General features: G+C 34.5%; 2 protein-coding genes across 3 annotated transcripts in view; both read right to left on the reverse strand.

Annotated features, from left to right (window-relative positions):
* Positions 1–3,700: 3,700 nt before the first annotated feature.
* On the reverse strand, positions 3,701–11,606 carry LOC117115394 (HMG domain-containing protein 4-like). Its single transcript, XM_033259162.1, has 6 exons — positions 11,464–11,606; positions 8,666–8,789; positions 6,980–8,322; positions 6,539–6,617; positions 4,395–4,690; positions 3,701–3,913 (listed from the first exon to the last, which is right to left on the reverse strand). The coding sequence occupies exons 2-6, from the start codon at positions 8,760–8,762 to the stop codon at positions 3,716–3,718; spliced, it is 2,013 nt and encodes a 670-aa protein (XP_033115053.1). The 5' UTR covers positions 8,763–8,789; positions 11,464–11,606; the 3' UTR covers positions 3,701–3,715.
* A 4,673-nt stretch (positions 11,607–16,279) lies between these two features.
* The window catches only part of LOC117115435, a 21,931-nt gene continuing 17,714 nt past the window's right edge, over positions 16,280–20,496 (reverse strand). For both annotated transcript variants that reach the window (XM_033259229.1, XM_033259228.1), the window contains exon 2: positions 16,280–19,928. In XM_033259229.1, the coding sequence (XP_033115120.1) occupies positions 18,696–19,859 (1,164 nt within the window). In that variant the 5' untranslated portion in view covers positions 19,860–19,928 and the 3' untranslated portion in view covers positions 16,280–18,695. The remainder of the gene's footprint in view (positions 19,929–20,496) is intronic.

Raw genomic sequence — 20,496 nt, forward strand, 5'->3', positions numbered from 1 at the left:
GATAGCAACAAGGGAAAATCCTACTGACAAAATGCTCCAAGGCCCCTCCCAGGGTACAGGCCTCTTGAACTTATTTGAGGTTTACAAAATTAACAATCATCTGGTGATGTGAAGACTGCTACGGCCTAGATTTACACCAAAGTATCCATGTCTCAATAGCAGATGCTGCGCTGTTGAAACACACCAAACAACAGCACATCCTATTCAAACCATATTTCTTACACTTACAATGGTAACAGCATCTTAGAATGGTTTGATACTGTATTTAATTAACAGATATATGTAATGCATTGGAGTGGAGCTGTAGCTTGATGATTACATTCTTGCCTTTTAATTTCAGTGTCCTGGGTTCAAACATCATGACACCAATGAACCAATGCAGTAGGCAAGGTTATTGCAGATGTACCAAGATTCACGCTCTAGGCATGAAACTCACTTGAAGTTTACCGCAAACACTCAGTGAGGAGTTTTCCAAACAACAGTAAAATTGTAACCGCTGTTAGTGGCAATGACAGGATAGATAGAGTAGGTTAGTGTCTACTGTATTACTAGTGCCCATGATACTGGACAATGCTCATTAAACACAAAAAATGCTCACAAGCAAGGCTGGATTTTGTCCCTATAGCAAGAGGACAATTTTAATTTAATAGGGACTAGGTATTATCACAAAAATCAATGGTCACAAAATAACATGATACCATCACGAGAAATCTTGTGCTCATGAGTGAATGTAGGCCAGGGTTGAGTCTGTACCAGCGAGAGAAAGCTTGTGCTCATGAAATGGGTCAATAGCGAGTCTCCATAAAACAGTTATGTTCATTTATCTATTGGGTCAAGTCGCAATCATCTATTATCACAATCATGGGTTATTGTGAAAAGGTAGATACTTTGATTGCAGGTCAAATTCAATTTTGTGAGGTCAACTATAAAGCACAAGTCAACACCTCCACTAATCTTTACAATTTTAATGAAGGTCATCTAATGACCTTAATGTAAAACTGCAAATTGTGAAATCCTCACCAAGGTTAATATCCTTATACAAGATTAATGAATCACTTGAAATAATTAATAAATCTTAAATAAATTAACACATTAATTAATTATTATTTTTCTGCAGAGAATTTTTCAATGCAGAAATTAAAAATGATTCAATAACAATAATTTAAACAATAAAAAATAATTAAGCTAGCAAAGATGAAGCCTGTATTTACGAGCACTAATACCGTATTCTCTTATGGGAATTCACAATCATCACAAATCATCTGTAATTAATTTCTCTTATCTAGGTTCCTGAGCACCAAACCAACATATGTAGGTTAGGCTAATCTGGAAGATTAGGAACCCTAAGCAGTAATACAAAGTACTGGGAAGCAAGTGTTTAGTATTTAGTGTCCACTCATTCTGTTGTGCTGTGCTTAGTTGGCGTTGCCTCTGGTGTAAGGAAGTACCTGTAACGTCATTGCGTATTACTAACATTTTGTTTAATAGAACTAAATCATTTTCATATGAGTTACTCAAAGCTCTATGGTATAACTTCCTTGAATAATTATTACTTTCAAATTTTGGATACTTATAGAAAACTGTCTGTCCTATTATCACTGCCCAAGACTCATAAGGCCCTTTCCAGACTATCAAATATTATTTGACAAAAATCTGTGACATGCCCAAATATGGTCATGTTGACATCGCATCAGTACCATATATAGGCACATCATGATTATATATATGCATACAACAGTATTTTATGGTCATGATGACATCACATCATTACCATATATAGGCACATCATGACTATATATGGGCATACAAAACAGTTTTTTGTCACAGAAAATTTGATAATCTGGACAGAGCTTTAGAATGGAAGAAGTTTGGTCTCCAGCTACTGTAGGTTGGGAGATCCATAAATACTACTCCAGCATCATGTACCTTGCAAAAGTCCTCAGCAAAACTCATCCAAACATCATTAAGTTCTATCACATCTACAAATGGCCAAAACAGAATGTAGCCAAACATTTCATGTGATAAAACAGCACCCTCATATACCCACTACAGCCTTCTTAACCACATTAAAATCTTATGGTTTGTTAGACATAAATATTACATACATACTCCCTGTCTCTTATACACATCTAGATGTGTATAAGAGACAGGGTAATCATTGTGACAAAATATTATAGTTTTTATGTCGCTTTAGTGACAGAATTTAGTGGTGACCTCAAACAGCAAGGGATTGATCAATTACGAAGGAAGGAGCAGTCACACATGGGTTGTATCAGTCAGGGTGTCAACATTCCCAGACGCTGAGCACTACAGATAGCAACAAGGGAAAAATCCTACTGACAAAATGCTCCAAGGCCCCTCCCAGGGTACAGGCCTCTTGAACTTATTTGAGGTTTACAAAATTAACAAACATCTGGTGATGTGAAGACTGCTACGGCCTAGATTTACACCAAAGTATCCTTTGTGTACTAGACAAGTAATAAACCAGTGATTCAGGTGAAAATCCAGAATGCATATTACTAGGAGAAAAACTTCATAAAAATTTGAGTACACATTCTAGTAAAGTTATGCTAAGGGTGCTAACACTTAGGCACGTGGAAACTTAACCATACATACACCTATATTTCATCTGTAATTAATTTGTCTTGTGTATGTATATATTCACAAATGGATTACATTCTTTCTACATATTTACTTTCAGTTTGCATTCAAATAATTTCCTCAAGTGTCAATATTTGGTGCATTGTACATACAAACTAGAGTGTAGTGTAGACAATTCAAGACAGGCAACTCTTTGAATTAAGTCATTGGAATATTTATGAATACTAAATATTTAATCAATCAAACAACAGATGAATGAATGTTGGTCTTAATTATCTTAAAGTGTACTTGTAGTTTGTGAGCTCCACCATTTTAATGGTGCAGTGTTATCAAATTAGGCCTGCAAAAAATAAATACTCAGTGCAAGCATGTTTTTAATCTCTTACTGTGGATGTTTCACAGGTAGAATGGATCTATCAGTAGTTCATAATGTGGGTGATGAAGCGTAATGATCTCACGCATGAAAGGATTTGATCAGAGTAAAGAAGACGCTTAGCCTACCTACACACCGTCTTAAGTTAAAATTAGAAAACAAATGGTAGACAAATATATCAGATAAAAGTGAATGACCGTTGCATAACCGGGAGTAACACATGCTACTTAGACAAACACTTCCCTACTGTAAGTGTCTTTAAAAAACAGAAATCATTAAATGCCGACGTATAAAACTAAACTAACACTTCCCTATAGTTAACCCCTCCCAAGCACTTTACCAGCCATAGCGCTGTGCTTCAGGTACTCATATTTAGAATAATGTCAGTAATGAAATATGATGAATCTATTATATTATGGTACTATGTCTTTGATTGTATATTATTAATATATTTTTTGCTTTTACATTTCACACTTTCACTTTAATGTTTTGTAAATTGACACCTTTTAGGTAGCTTACTGCTGTGTAATAGACATCAGACTATATTTATCTTCCTTTTTTTAAATAAAAATCTGTCCTTTAATTAGATTCATCCTTGTTATTAGATCCATCCATTTTTTAAGACATCTGTATTTTTGTCTTAGTTATGCAAACCTTTAATGTTTCTAATTGTTTGTTTATTGATGGTTTCTTTAAATAAATTCATTAATAGAATTTGAGACAGGAACCTTTTATGTACTATTAATTTTGATAATTCATGATTTTTAATGTAAATGATGAATAGTAATTATTGCATACAAGACATGGACTTACATGGGTATCCTTCCTGCATCCATGCAGCTCAGGTACTTGGGAAGTGAGGCAGAGAAGCGGGCCCAGAGCACATATTGTGGAATCTAACAGAACTGATAAACTGCCTTGGACTTCCATCTGGGTATTCTAAATGAGAAAACAAAAATATACATCATATAGAATATGGTAATGCCAAGTCAAAGCAACACAAGTCATCAATTTTGTATCATGGCTTCACATAAGCCATTGCACAGTACACTCTAACACTTTTCTTTGACATCAATGATTTGGTCATGAGCATGATGATATATCACACCTATATATATGGACAAATCACAGGTATTTGTTGCATAAGGCTCTATTTAGTACTGATTTCACACAAGCAAGAAAAAAAAATGAAATTGTGAAGTATGGCTTCAAATAATTCTCCTTTATGTTTGAATGTCACCATCTCTGGCACCTCAGCTCATTTTAATATCACAATTGTTTTAATTCTATTATTGTTGTTTTTTTCTTTGTTTACTTTTACATTATGTTCTTAAGCCTCAAATTTGTTACAGTAGGTGCAATATAAATACTGATTATTATCTATTAATGAACAAAATGTGTGTTGCTTTGGGATAGGTACCTGGTGTTCTTGTAATTTCTGTCCAACATTACTAAGAGATTCTCCCAATAGGAGAAGATGCGCAGCTACATCAACTGATTCTGTGTTTGGTGGATTGATTCTGATGTTGGTTTTGGATTTACATGCACCACTCAATCTGTTTAGCTTATTCTGCTTAGCAGCTGCAGCCGCAGCGCTTCTACGACGTTGGCTCAACTGTGTGCCTGCCAGACGGTGCCATTCTACTTTGTCTTTGTCAGATAGCTGTTGCCAGAGGGCTCCAAGCATCTGACTGATGGTCCCAAAGTCAGCTGGATCTATAGAATAGAGAATCCAATAAATACACTACAATGTCATCACAACTATCAACAATATATTATGTATTCTTTAGTGATTGACAAACAACATTTTTGCATGAAGAAACATGGTGTTTAGTGAATGTTGAAGTGCACTGGCTGCTAACTACAGTAAATAGAAATGTTTGCAATCTATGATTGTGTGGCGAACCAAACAAACTGTGGCAGGCAAACCTGGGTACATAAACTCATTAAGATGACAGCACCCACCTTCCTATAGATGTGTATCATGGTACAGAATGTACTCTCTTCTGTTCAGTTAGTCTGTGACTAATTGCATTCACAAGTATCATAGAATTTTAAAGATCATACATTTCTAGGAATACATTGGAATGTGGTGTGCTTGATTTCCCTGATCAGTGGTAAATATACCCTATAGGAAAATTCATAAGTAAACTTGAAAATTAACCCGATTGTCCCCGGACTCGATTAATCTTTGCATTAGCACTGACCAACAAAACTTGGAGAAAAAAGGAGAAATTAAATTAGGGACACAAGGCCAAAGCATCTTGGTCATTCCACTATACAAATTGTCATAAAATGGTCACAAATTTGTTATAAGCACAAAAATTTCAATACATTCTTAAATCCACAGAATGTAGTGTTGCTCATAATCTAAAAATATTGTTATTATTACTAGTATTATTATTTTAGTATATGTATTAGTTTTTTCCTATAGATTTTGAGGTATGGTAGCTATATATATTTAAGCTCCTCTGTGATTGGGTATATTAACTAGGTAATGGTTAACCAAGGTCATGCGAACCCTGTTAGACAGACATCTATCAGCATGGCGGTCATAATGACCACAAAAAATAATTAGGTTTTAAGTTATACATGCACATTTACAACATCCTTCTTTATGTTAGGATGAACCAGTGGTAATCAGACACACTGACATTAAATGCTCATTATAAGGATGGTGAAGATTAAGTTCATACTTAGTTTATATTGATTTAGTTGAGGGTTTCCTGGTGTAGTCATTACTTTTACAGCATTTCCTGTCATTGTAAAATAACCATCAATGATGGGCTTATGACTGATGGTATTGGGATGTGATAAGTCATTAACACACTCTTGTAATATATATATTTTCTTTACTATACGGATGGTCTCCTTAATCAACACCATTACTTTATAATGGATATCCTTTATCTGAACTTGAAACCAAGACAATACATTTCTTCTCTAAAATATTGTGCTTAACACTAAGAACAGTCATATATGTCCATGTCATCAATTGATACAGTAAAGGAGGTGTCATTTTAGAGCAAATCAAGAAAATAAAATAAAAAATCATTGCTCAATTTAAAGAACTTCACACAATATTAATTGCTAACACAGTAAAATTATTCAAATTATTTGACAATGTTAACATCTTGTCATCAACCCAAGTGGATCCCTACACTGACATAATTGACTACAAATTCATTTGAATGGACAACAAATGCTTGAACCACAATTAAATCAATTTGTAAACCTTGGTTAATAGTACAATGTCCTAACAGCAGCAGTTCATGGATGAAACCCATTAAAATAATACAGGTGACAAACAGAAGATAAACCATACCCACATAAACAGCACTACCAGACAGTTTCTAAGAAGAATACAGACACATATGCACTAGATACAAACAAAACACACCAGACACTGAGCTGAAAACAAAATACACCAAAAACAAAGAAACAGATTGCACCAAACACACAAGAATTCTAGACACAGAAACAGAATGCACAAGACATACAAGAACACTGGGCACAGAAACAGAATACACCAGACACTAACAAAAACAAGACTTTGATGATTACCTATTTTTGGGTTGTCAATCATAAGTTGTTTTCTATAATGCTTACACCACATTTGATAGGCTGACAGTGGCTTCTTAACCTGAAAAAGATAAATAGGAGATTAATTTATCAAGATGGTACTATAGTCTCGGTTTGGAAAACATCAGAATAATTACATAAAATGTTAACAATTTTGAAAACCATATACAATCTAATCAAGATATAGCCAAATTTAAAGAAAAATTTTTCACTGTTGAAAATTTTAAATAGGAAAAATAATTATCAATAATACTACTAATAATAATTTATATACCACCTTTTGCTAAAATATATAAGGTGCTTGAAAGATATGGAGCAGTGGAAGATACATAGTAGACCTACTTGTAAATTTTGTAAACATACAATAAAATAAATAGCATTTAAAAATGTATTATGTTGAATTATCATAAACTGTACTCGTACCTTTTCTTTACCCTTTGGATCCCCTTTTGGCGACAAGCTTTTTTTTGCTTTGGCTTGAATTTTCTTCAGTTCTTTTTTCACTTCAGTTTCATTCATAATTTTACTTCCAGTATTGATACTACTAGTACTAGGTCTTGGCAAGTCACTTTGCCCTCCTTTGATACATTCGGGCAACATCAAATTGGGTGGCGGTCCATACAACTTCGATTTTATTTTGACTCCTCCAGATGTTTTAATACCGGTGCTTTTGAATTTTGGTCTTTTTGGCTTATTGTGTTTGTGGCGTTTCTTCTCTCTGTGTCTTTCACGTCTTTCCTTTTCTTTCTTCCTTCGGAGTTTTTCAAGTTTTCTCAATTTGTTATGGCTCTTACTTTTCACTTCTTTGGGAATTTCTGGTTCAGGTGGATTTGCTAGATCCAATGGCATATCAATGTCTTTTAAAATTGATTCATCAATGGTTAGTTCAATGGGTTCAGGGGGTGTTGGTAACTTTGCACTTTTTTCCTTGCTTTTCTTTTTCTTCTTTTTGTGACTGCTGGATGAGTGTTTGTGGTCTTTAGTGTTCTGTTCTGCTGTTTTCTTTTGTAAGTTACAACCAAATGACAGCCTTGACTTATCATCTGTGCTGGTTGTTGCGGATGATTTAGACTTTTTACCTTTACCTTTCTCCGCAGGATCAGAGATGAGTTCATAGTTGACTTTATTCAATTCCTGAATCTGTTGTGAATCAAAATCTAAGTCTGCATGTTTCTTTTTCTTCCTTGCTGGAGGTGAGTCCAATTCTTGTCCTGAAAATTCACTAATAGATAGTTCACCATCATGCCGAACTATTGTCGTTTTAATTGGCTCTTTCTTTTTCTTTCCATGTTTGTGTTTAGAAGAAGAGCTAACTACTTCATCTGGAAAGTCACAGCTGGGTTTTTCTGAATGTTTTGGTGATAAAATCAGTTTTAATCTGATGCCACTTTCAGGATCCTTCTTAATTGTCACACTGCGGTCTGGAGATGTATCACTAATTGGATGAGGTTTGTGCATCTTTTTAGAAGCTCTTTTAGCAATGGTCATCTGACTTTCTGGGCATTGTAGGATGGGTTTAATTCTAATTTTTGGTGGCATGCGTTCCCTGTCTGAGGAACTATCCTGTCCTGTAGAATTACCATCACTTCCGCCTTTACTGCGTTTCTTTTTTGTGCTGCTTAACTGTGTTGCAGTTTCTGTGGTACCAACTTCTCCAGTTGGCAATTCAGCTTCCTTTTTGTTGGACGGATCTAATAGTTTTACAGACTTGCGGCGATTTCTTGCAGGTCTTGTTAATAAATTTGATTCAAACTGAAAGCTTTCATCTGAGGGAAATAGACCAATGAAAGCATTAGAAATAAAATTGTTACATCAACCGTTACATAATAAACACAAGTTTTATTTAAGGAATTAGGAACAAAAAACATTCACTTTATTAAGGTCTAGAGATATTTTATTTGTTCACCGCATGAAAACTATAAAATACCTACAGCACCAACATATTATCTGTACACTTGCCTCTGGGTAGACGTGCAATTCTTCTGAACGCTAGTCACACACACATTTTCCTTTTATGTTAAATGATTTTATCCTTATAACACTATGAATATTTTTCTGATGGCATGGTTTTTTTCATTATCAAGAACATGGTAATTATACATTTCTTACCTGCTGAAGAGCCTTCTTCAATGGGCTCTTCTTTTACTTTCTTCAATTCAACCTCTGTTGCATCTGATGTGCGTTTTCGTTTATTTCGTGTAGACATGTTCTTGGGGTACTGCTCTGAATCTGTCTGTTGAGAAACAATACACTTTTAAATGATCTTTGTCATCAGATCTTTTATTTAGTACCACAAATGAAGCTACACTAAAACTAGGTATTGTATTTTATTTTATTGGCAGAACAAAAACAAACAAGAAGCGACCGCTCACCAAGTCCACGAGTTCTTTCATGCTTAAATACAGTACAGGCGCAAGTTATTATATTGGCTTATACGCTGCTACAGCGTATCACCTATTGTTGTTGTTAAGGTTTTTTCTTCTTTATTTATTTCTCCTTTTTTATTCTTTCTCCCATTCTCCACTATTCTCAAAAACGGCACAGGTTCTATCCTTGTTATTTGGCTAGCAGATAGATCTATATCTGAAGTTTTGCAGGTGACGTTTTGTGTGACGTCATCTACGCGCCATTTTGTGAAATGTTATGATTGATCATAATTTCCTCACCAAGAGGCATTTTTTAATGAAACTTGACATTGGTATACTTCATATGAAGGGTCAACTTTTTGTACTTATCAACGTTTGTGCACGCATCATAGCGTGCCCCTATGCATGCGTTAGAATGTCATAATGCTTAAAATCACTTTTTGACTAAATTAGAGCACGTTTCAGGACATTTAGATCATTTATAAATTTTTCATTCAGCGCACACGCATTATCACACGCATTGCATGTACGGAAGCTATGAATTACGTTTTTTTTACATACTGTACTTGGGTTTCAGACACTGTTATTCACAAATTTCCATTCTTTTTTCATTTTAGGGCCAATAACAATCCCGTACTTGTGTATCAAACATACAAATCAGCGCGCACGTTTGTGTCGACATACAGTGAAAATATGCCAAAATCATGCCTAATTTTAATCAGTTATACCTCCTTAGGATGCGTGGTGACTGCCACTTTTTATTACATATTTTGAAAGCACATGAGTTGTAGATATGATTTTATAGATCACAATGGCTAATCGGATATTGTTACGTCATCATATTGCAATCTGAATTCAAAAAACCAAATTTTTATCTATGACTTCATTTGTTAAAATACTTATTTGAGCGTATCTCGCTTATCCCTGATCGATTGTCTCCCAACTTTGAGTATGTTACATAGCTGGAACAATTCTCTTTCATATGTGACTTCCTTTTACATTTTGATGACGTCATCATGGTCAAAATAAATGTTTTTTCTGACCCCCTCATCTTTCTTTCTTCAAAACTTTGATGACCCCATATCGTCCTAACCAGTCACCATTTCTGAATCATATTCAGTGGGCATACACTTCAGGTCAAGGTTGAATGTCATGTACTTTAATTTTCTGTGCGTGCGTCATAGCGTGCGTGTACCTCAAAGTTTAAATATGCTAAAAATCATGCCTATTTTTAATCAGTTATACTGTAGCTCCTTAGCTATTGGAAAAAAAAAAATTGAATACCAAGACGCGTTTCGAACTCATGACCTTATGTTCTTTACAAAACATCCTTAACTGACCGTGCCATTCATGCAACGTGCCCTATTAGTGATAATGGCAATAATGTACAGTAATTTTAAAATAATTTTTATGTTTATTTGTACAAGAAAAAAAAAACATTATTTAGAATGGTTATTTGTACAAAATTAAAATACTTAAAATTGAAAAAAAAAAAATTCTAAAAATTGGAAAAAAAAATTGAATACCAAGACGCGTTTCGAACTCACTACCTTGAGTTCTTTAGAATATATCCTTAACCAAAGGTTGCGAGTTCGAATTGTGCCTCGGTGTTAATTTTCTGCATTAATGGATGAGAACTGTTTGACAAAATGAAAAAAAAAATAAATACACAATTTAAACTTGCTAAATACTGTTTTGTTTTGTAGGTGTAGGGGGAACCCTGGTGAAAAACATTTGTTGTAAATCACCTTCAGTCTATATATACAAAATTTCCTGCATGTCCGTTCAAAGCTGGCAACACTGGACGCTTTTAAAGCTTTAGTAATACAGTAGGAACAAGAACAGCAATGAGGCTCTGGGTCAGCACTTTGCGCAGACCAATTATTTAATCAAATATAAAAAGTAATAAAATTATGTTGAAAGTAAATATTATAAATAAAGTAGGCCTACAAACTCACTCAGTTGATGGCCTAAAAGAATGAAAGAAAAAAAAAATACTACCTATGCTATAGTATACATAGGGATAGGCCTATGCTTGAAAACTGCGGATAATTTATACTGTACTGTCCAATTCATGATTCAGATAATGAGTAGGGTAGGGGATGCTATCACCAAAATCACTGACAACTGCCAGCTGGCGACGTCACCAAATTACTCACCGGTACACGCAAAAACAAAAGTTCACAAGTATAAAAAGTACGTACGTACGAGTCTCTGTTTCAATTATTGTACATGCTTAAAAACTTTTTAATAAGAAGGCCTATCATCTTTTACTTTTAATATATTGGTAAAGTAGATAAAAGCCGAATATGCTAACGTACATAGATTGGATGGGCACAAGCGGTTCACATCTTTTCTGTGTATGTTAGATGGGCTCACAAAAGTCTAGGCTAGGCTTGGCCTAGGCTAGGCCAAGCTAGCTAGCTAGCTGCAAAGTATAAACATAGGAATCAGTTTCTTTCCATTAAATCTACACTTCACACATGATATTTTCTATTAACAACAAAAGCACTGATAAAGCCTAACTTTTTGTCGGCTTACCTTTACCAACAAATGTCTATTTCTGGACAGGTAGGCCTACTAAAAGATAAGTTAACAATGAAGTTTGGATCATCGCGCGGGCTCAGCCAACATGAACTCCGCCATTGAAGATTAGCATCACAGAGCTGGGGGCTGATGGGAAAAATGAAGCGCCACCAATGGTCATGATGTACACGCGCAAAAATAAAAAAAAACACAAAAACAGCAGCGAGCAAAACCAGCAAAAGAATAGGCTATGTTTCCAGTCATGTTCGTTTTTTTTTTTTTTTTTTTTTTTTTGGTACACCGCAGACTTTCGTTTAATTTTGGTTTTTATGTAGTCGTTCTTCGCTGGTTTAAGTCTTACATTTCATCTCGGTTTCAAGTACAATACAGTAGTTAATATTCTGTTTCCACCTCTGAACCCATTCAACTTCGATAGTGTGTAATCTATTTTACTTATTACCACATATGGCATATTATTAAAATTACAAAATGAAGTGACAAAACGGAGGAATTCGAGATGAAGTCATACTTATTTGCCCATGTGAAACTCGAAACATGTCTTATAAGAAAGTGGTATACGTTCCAAATATTATGTCATATCATTTATTTTGCCAAACATTCCACTGGGACCGCTATAGCCCTTCTCTTTAAACTTTTTCTTTTAATTATGGTATAATTTTGAATGATAATGACGATAATAGTAATGATGATGATGATGATGATGATGAGAATGATGATGTTGATGATGACAAGAACGATGATTTGACTAGTAACAACCAAGGCCTGAAATTCACTTCTTAGGTAAGAGGTTACTTTATTATTATGCCATGGAATGCTTGCACATACGGCTGAAAAGTAGCAACATCATCAATGATGCAAAGGTGGGCTGAGGTAACTGGTTAAGAATGCTCAGCGTGTGGTTTGACCACAATATGGAAACGGCTGCGCCAAACCGCGTTCACTAGAGATGAGGATTACGATGATGATGATGATGATGATGATGCTGATGATGATGATTATGACGATGATGATGATGCTGCTGCTGATGATGATGATGACGACGATGATGATGATGATGATGCTGATGTTGATGATGATGATAATAATTATAATATCAATAATAATAATAATAATAATAATAATAATAATAATAATAATAATAATAATAATAATAAATATTTAGTAGCACCTAATGTTTACAAACCTCGAGGCGCTTAATAACAAACATAATAACAAAAATGAAAACAAAATGAAAATTAGCAGCGATGCAGGAGATAGTGACATTCAAGTGGTCTCACCCACCGATGCCAAATTAACGTCGCTGTCTCAATGAGATTATGATTATGATGTACTTTTTGTAGTGATTCTTGCTGTTAAAGACACGGATTCTGTTGGTAGAATATTTTTTTTAATATTTAAAGAAATCTTCATAATTCTAATAGTATTGCATCTTGTATATACAACCCAGCTGGTTAGCAATGTAGGTCTACGGCGCCTACACTGTTTTTAAAGTCAATTAATTCCATATATTTTCCAAAAACTGTGGCGCAACGCCAATGCAAATGGCCCCGGAAGGCTCTAATAAGCTCCTAAAACAACTCTAACTGACATTACAAATGCACCAAAAACGAATAAAATTTTAAAAATGAATTCGTAAATGATTGATTTGTAATTACGGAGCTTCAATATGAGGTCAAACATTAAGCATGATTAATAATAATAATAATAGGATGACGATGATTTTTTTTTCTTTATAAAGTCTCTTCTGGGCAAATGGGTTACTTTTTTTATTTATTATATGTTAATGTTGCACCTACGGCTGAAAATCATGAGCCACTTCACTGCTCCGTCCAAAGATGCAAGATGCGGGGGTGGGGGGGTAACTAAGCATGGCCAGCCGAGAATGGCCGAGTCCTGACCACAATGGAAACTGCTTCGCCAAAAACCGCCTTTCCCAGAGATGATGATTACAATGATGACGATGATGATGATGATAATGATGATGATGATGATGATAATGATGTACTTTTTGTACAACATGCTTGCTATTTAAAAAAACGGATTTTATTAGTACAACCTACAATCATTTTTATAGGCCTATTTGAAAAAATCTTAATAATTCTAATATAAGTAAGCCCTGCATCTACAACCCAACTGTAAGTTGTAAAGTAGGCCAATGTAAAACAGTCGCCTAAATTTTTAAAGTCTATTTCCATATATTTTCCAAAACAGTGGCGTAATGCCAATGTAAAGGGGCCCCGGAATTCTCCTACTAAAACAATAACTCTAATTGACATTACAAATACACGATTCAAATTTTTAAAATGTAATGGTTTATATGTATGTGACGGAGCTACAATTAGGTCAAATGATTAAGCAACTTTTTCAAAAATAGGCCAAATGTATTACAATAAGCGTGATGCAGAGAAATTGTGTAATTTGTGTGCGGAAATAAATGTTGATTATATGGTTTAATAGAGACATAATTTACAATGCATGCAGTCTTTTATCCTCAGTAGGCCTATTCATAAACAGGATGCACTCAAATGCAGTCCCCTCAGCCACTTTCGTGAGCGAATACTTTACTGAAATGCAGGGGCTACACTTTCTCACCCGGGCCCATGACTGGTCGTTACATGACTGACAAAATAGGAGGAAATATAGAAACCAATAGTCAGTTAATATAGGACCGAACCAACGACCTTATGCCTGTTTTCCGCTAGGCGAATTTATTCGCGCGAATCAAATCATCGGTACGCTTTCTGGTTGCGCATTTTTTCGCTTCGCAAAAACTCCGATGGAATGTGAACGTCATAATCATGAAAAACCGATAAAATCGTTGCTACTACAACGATTTCAATGTTTTTCCATGATTATGACGTCATCTGATTTATCAAATATGTTGTTATCGCATTACTGATAAATCGTTATCGAATCGTTCTAGTGTAAAAAATTCTCTTATTTCTTTTATTTTTTATATGCACAATTGCTTTTTAGCTTTTTTATCGTTATCGTTATCGTTGAAGTATAAACAGGCCATAAGCCGGTTTTCCACTAGGCGAATTTATTCGCGCGAATCGACTGGCAATGCAAAATCATAATATACATTATATATCTTAGGTGACAGATTTGGAGGAATCCCCTCTTAACCCTGGGTACTTATTTTTCAATCAATTTATGGAAATACAATCGGTGGTCAATTCATCGACCAGTACACACCTGTTGCTCTAATGTAGAACCGGCGTATTTGACTTCCGAGTTTGAATCCAAGTGATTCTTTCCCATGCCAGTCGGTCTGTCGGCAACACCTCGGAATTATATTCATTTACTGTAATCGTTCTGATGCTCCTAATTGTCGAATTTATTTGCATATTGAACTTTTTTAACCAAATGCATGCAGCTAGTTGTACGGCAGTGATATACTGCCAACCAACAAAAAGATACAAAACCCCAAAAATATAGGCCTAATACACCTTTAGACATGTTCAAAGGTACGATTCGAAGGAGAGTGATTTTATGTCGATTTGCGTAAGAAAAAAAATATCATGCATTCCAGAGCCTAAATAAAATGCACGGAGATTTCCAAAGTATTTATAAATCACTATTAAGCCTACAAAACATAAGCCTACTTCCTTATTTTACTTTGGGTCGCTGTCTAAAAAACATCATAACTCTCTCAATATACTGTGGTTTACGATGTAGATGTTTACATCATGTTTACGTTTAGTACGCACTATATGTCACATGACCAGTAATAGCTGGAGGCGCCGATTCGGTCTATTAGTCAAAGTTTCATAACGACAAACGGACCAAACCTATATGGAACACCTTACGACACACTTCAAACTATATTACGTTTAGCAATTCGTTAAATAAATTCAAAACCACAATAAAACAAGTGCCTGTGGAAAATATTATTGCCTACATAACCAACCTTAAAAAAATATTATGAAGGATTCTTGAACCATGAGACTGAAAACGTATTTATTTTTTATCTTATATGTTTAATTTCGTAAAAAAAGATACTAGAACCATGAGAAGTAAAGCATATTACAAAGCAATTTCCGAAGCATGTCGTTAGTTGTCCTTCTGTGTGTTTACAAAATTTTTATATTTTGTTCAAAGGGCCTTCATAGACAGACCAATCAGTGGTCTCTTGTTGATTCTCGACCATAGTAGATGTTTGCTTTTTGTTATGTTTTTGTTTTTGTTTTTGTTTTTTTGTATCATTGTTATTTTCGTCAATTATGGTCAATAAATATATCTTTGAATTAAAATTGAACCTTTGTAACAGTAGCCACAGCCGCCGGTTCCTCTGATACTAATTTGATTAGTCTTGACTGATTGGTTTGATTTAGGCCCAGTCCTTAGGATCCTGTAGGAGGGGGTAAAGTATATTAACAGCATCTCATAAAACCGATGCGATATGGAAACAACTGTGTCTCAGAAATTCAAGCAGATATTCCTGTAATATTTAATAGGTCTATTCTAAAGACTCGGTATAAGAGGGTATCACCGTGGTTGAAGTATCCCATAAAATATGTATATGAGGATCGGAATACAGCCTTAAAATAATAATAGTTTTGGGTTTTAAATTTACTTGAATTGCTGTAAACCAAATTTCATTTCATTCAGTCACTATGAATATATCCTGGGAGTAAGTAGGTCTGTTTAGTTTTCCTTAATATCTATGATTTTATCAATATCTTACATTAACCCGTAGACCTACACGTCCTGCTGTCACGGACAAGACACGCCTTCACATCACTTATTCATTCACTCACTCTTCTATCTAAAAACTTGACTATCAATTAACAAACATACACAAAAATGTTAATCTATAATTCCTTTATTGATTTCAGTATGTACAAAAATACAATAATCCTTAGATTCAGATTCTTCAACAAAGTTCACGAGTTTGGTAGTGGAAGAAGTACAAAACTTTCTGTCTACATAACAAATCCAGTTGATACGAGACAGTTGCAGAGAAACTTTTATTTAGATCTTCGCGGAGCCAGTCCGATTAAGATCGTAATTATTAGCAACACTTAATCATAATATAACCCATTTATATAAAAACCATGCCAACTTTGTTGTAGTGCTGACTTCGAAAGCCTTGAATGATTAAAAAATATTGGGATGTAAACGAAATACAAATTATAGTATATAGAAAGTATAATGAAAGTATAACATGGACTGATGCATTAAAAGGTGTTGGATCAATTTAAAACAACCAAATCAGCAAGAGGAAAGAGAATGTAAAAGTTAAACGGAATAATTAAGTATACAAATATTAGTTCTAACAATATTGCAAAAATGAATAGAAGCACAAATAATAATGAGGAAATGAAAAATGAATGAAACATGAAAACATTTGACTAAATCATATCAAATTAGGTTTAATTTAAAAATATTATTCCCAAAACTGCCTTAGTTAAATTGAGGCATAGCATTATGTCACAGATCAACTGCATTAAACAAAAATGATGAAAAGTAATAAAAACTAACACTTTGGTATTCTATTGTTTTCTCTGTGCCTATTATTTGTTTTGAGTTTTGAAGTCGTCCACAAATTATCAACCTTGACAAGAACTACTGAAACTAATTTGTTGTTCCTGCTTCTTTACATTGATGATAAACACTAAGAGAAGACGCCCTATGCTTTATCCACTGGCGTCCACAACAGTTTCTGTAGTTCATCAATCTACAATTTTGGGTTTCATTTGTCTGGAGCAAGAGCAGTCTCTTCGAATGTCATTTTGACTCAATGGTTACATTAATGTTTTTATTTAAATTCAATTTATTTTATTCAACTTCTCTATAGCAGCAAAATTGCTGAACTGCAAGAGATTACAATGAGAGATGCATTTGCTGTCATCAACATAAATAGGCCTATGGTTATAAACGCCTATTCATTTTGTGTTTAGTACAATATTCGACTGAATAAATGAATATTAGGCATATATAATAGATTTTTTTTTACTTTAAACTTTCCTCATTTAAATGAATAAAGTGAAATGGGGGGAAATGAACATGACGTCATTCATAAAAGATGGTTTTATTCTTTTGAACACGCAGTTTATTAATTTAATATTAAGACAATATTTTGTTCAGAAAACCTGTAGTTTAAGTGTTCGTCTACCTGTAACCTTCTAAAATGGAGGTATAAACTGTGGCAAACGTTGAATATAATAGGCTACCTCAAAGCTTATACAGTTTATGAACATATAAGTTTATGAACTGCACATTTTTTTTTGTCTAATTTTCTGTGTACCAAATGTTTGAACTAAAATACATGATGCTGCATAGCTGCCTACGCACCCAACTATAAGCTCATGAACTTTTGAATGAAATTATTTATAATCGTTGCGGGCAATAACCCGACATGATAGTCGGGAAAGACTTGGCGTTTTACGTTTCTCAATCTACTTCCTATCCTAGCATCCGCCAAGGTATTGTGTTACCCCAGCTAGGATGCACTTACCAATAAAATCGACAAAAAAACATTAACCATCATAATACTATTTTTAATAGTTTCAATTTATCTGGGATAAAGGGAGAATCTTGTAAAATCATTTTTGCAGTTCTAAAACATTAGGAATTTATTTTTGGATTTTTTATAAATGGAATACAATGTTATTTGGATTTAATTGAGTCTATTATATTTTCAACATTCTGGTAATTTGAACTCAATAATGATAATATCATTTAGGAAAATATGATTCATTCTAAATATCCGATCATCGTAAATTATTTATTTTAATTACCTTTAAGTTATTTCAACCTTGTGAAACGCCCCATATAGGGTTTTAATATTTCGGATCAAAAAGATAATCGCAAAATATTCCAATTAATATTTTCGATACGTCATGTGATAGTACCAGCCTATCATCATCAACCCCACAATACAATCAATACAAATCTTGATACAAAATACACAAATTATTTGTCGGCTGGAAATGCTCAGTTTAGACGGACACTAATCCCACGTACAAAAAAATAATTATATATGAAAACTGTTAAGTATGCAAAAACAGCAAATTTAAATATATCTGCCACATGTTTGAAAATAGAAAGTTCATCTCTGGTATACTTTTCAATTTATGTCATGCCTGTTCAGACTTCTGTTGTGTTAAGACAATTGCTTTCGTGTAATAAGTTCAATGAAATTACATATTGTCATTATTGTACACTACTGCTATTTGAATGTCGACACGGCAAAAAGTCAACTGAACTTTACACTCATCTTAATTACTAATACCACTTGCAGGAGAATACCAAACAGGGCTTGATCTTCCACTCGTGACGCCATTATCATCGCTATAGTAACCATTCGCACTCTCGCAAGTACTTCCAGCGCTTCCGCATAAACTTTCAGCGTCGCATCCTCCTGGAGTTTGACCGCACTCACCAAATCCACTTGTACTTTCAGAGGAACTTCGTTCTCGTTTATGCCTTGTAACACGACTCACGTATGTTCTTCCAGCTGCATTTACACTGTATTTACCCCCTGTTTTTGGTTTGACATCCTCTGTGGTTTCAGAAGTACTTCGTCCTATTCTGCCCACACAAACTTTACGTACTTTTTCTTCCGGGTGCTCCTCTTGGTCGTCTCGCAACTGAATCAAAAAGTCTATATATCTTATTGCAAGACGTAAAATTTCATTTTTGCTCATCTTCTTGTCTACTGGATGTGTCGGTAGGAGTTTTCTAAGTTCAGTAAAAGCCGAGTTTACATTTTGTTGCCGCCACCTTTCACGACTGTTTGTAAATACACGACGTTGGACTTTAGGCGGGGACGGACGGTCTAATAAGCCTTTCGGGAAAGAACGACCAGCGAAAAAAACTCCAGTTTTCTGTGAATTATTGGCAGGAAATAAAGGACTTTGAAGTTCAGAGAAACCATGTGCCGTCATTGTTGGATTAACAACAGCGGGGTGTGACCAAGTTACTTGCGGGCTTACCGGTGCCTTTTGAAAATCTGGATGCTCTATTGGGACAGAAAGTAAATTTGCGATAGAGCCTACTCGTGATCCATTCTTAACTGACAATTTCTGATCTAATGCTGTATTGTATTTTTCACATTGAAGTTTAGTCAATACATTGTTATTTATGTTCATATTGATAAAATCACTTTGATCCAAAGCTGCTTCAATAAGTTGCTTTGTCGTTGCTTTACTATCAAATGGTGATAGTGAAGTATTTGAAACATTGTCCAGACTGTCAGGGCTCAAGAGTTCCCTGCCAGGGGAAATTGTCCCTGCTTCTTGCACTGCGCTTGGTGACTTACACAGCATTTTTACACTAGTGTGAAGGCTCAGATTTACAGGCTGATTTTGCTCCCTCGGAATTTCAAGACATGGTACAGCTACTGATGGTCCTTGTGCGACATCAGGCGATCCAAGACCCATACTGATAACAAACGGAAGTGGTGCTACACAGGCCGCCAGCGTAAACAATTTTCAATGGAGTAATATTCCCTGTAGAAAAAGAAAATAAAAATATTTACTTTTTTAAAAGATAAATTAGCATTAATTGATATACATAATAATTGGTAAATATCATTCCCGATTAAATGTTATGCCAGACAACTTGATAACGCCCTCTCACATACATTAAAATTTCTACAAATGTTCGTCTGAAACCTGTCCCGCTTTCGCTTATCTAACGGAAGCCACCGTTGTAATCAAATCAAATAACTTCTTGCAATTTCGTTGTTTTATGTAAACTTTGCAATATTTCATATCCTCGACACCCCCTTGGGCCAACCTGGTGCGAAAGCCAGTGATAACCATCAACCCTATGAAGCTACTACTTCACCAAACCCCAATGGTCTAGAGACTGTTAGGAACTTTTCAATCAGCATGGAAATCTGTGCTTTCCCGTCGTTCACTGAGTACGTGGATATATCATGGGTATTACTAGAGCAATCATATACATATTATTATTATTATTATTATTATTATATATGTATATATATATATATAATATATATGTTTATAATATATATATGTATATATATATAAGTATGTATATATACATATATAT

This window comes from Anneissia japonica, unplaced genomic scaffold (genome assembly GCF_011630105.1).
Source record: "Anneissia japonica isolate Jap-2015-1 unplaced genomic scaffold, ASM1163010v1 scaffold287704_len1198815_cov201, whole genome shotgun sequence".
Taxonomy (NCBI): Eukaryota; Metazoa; Echinodermata; class Crinoidea; order Comatulida; family Comatulidae; genus Anneissia; species Anneissia japonica.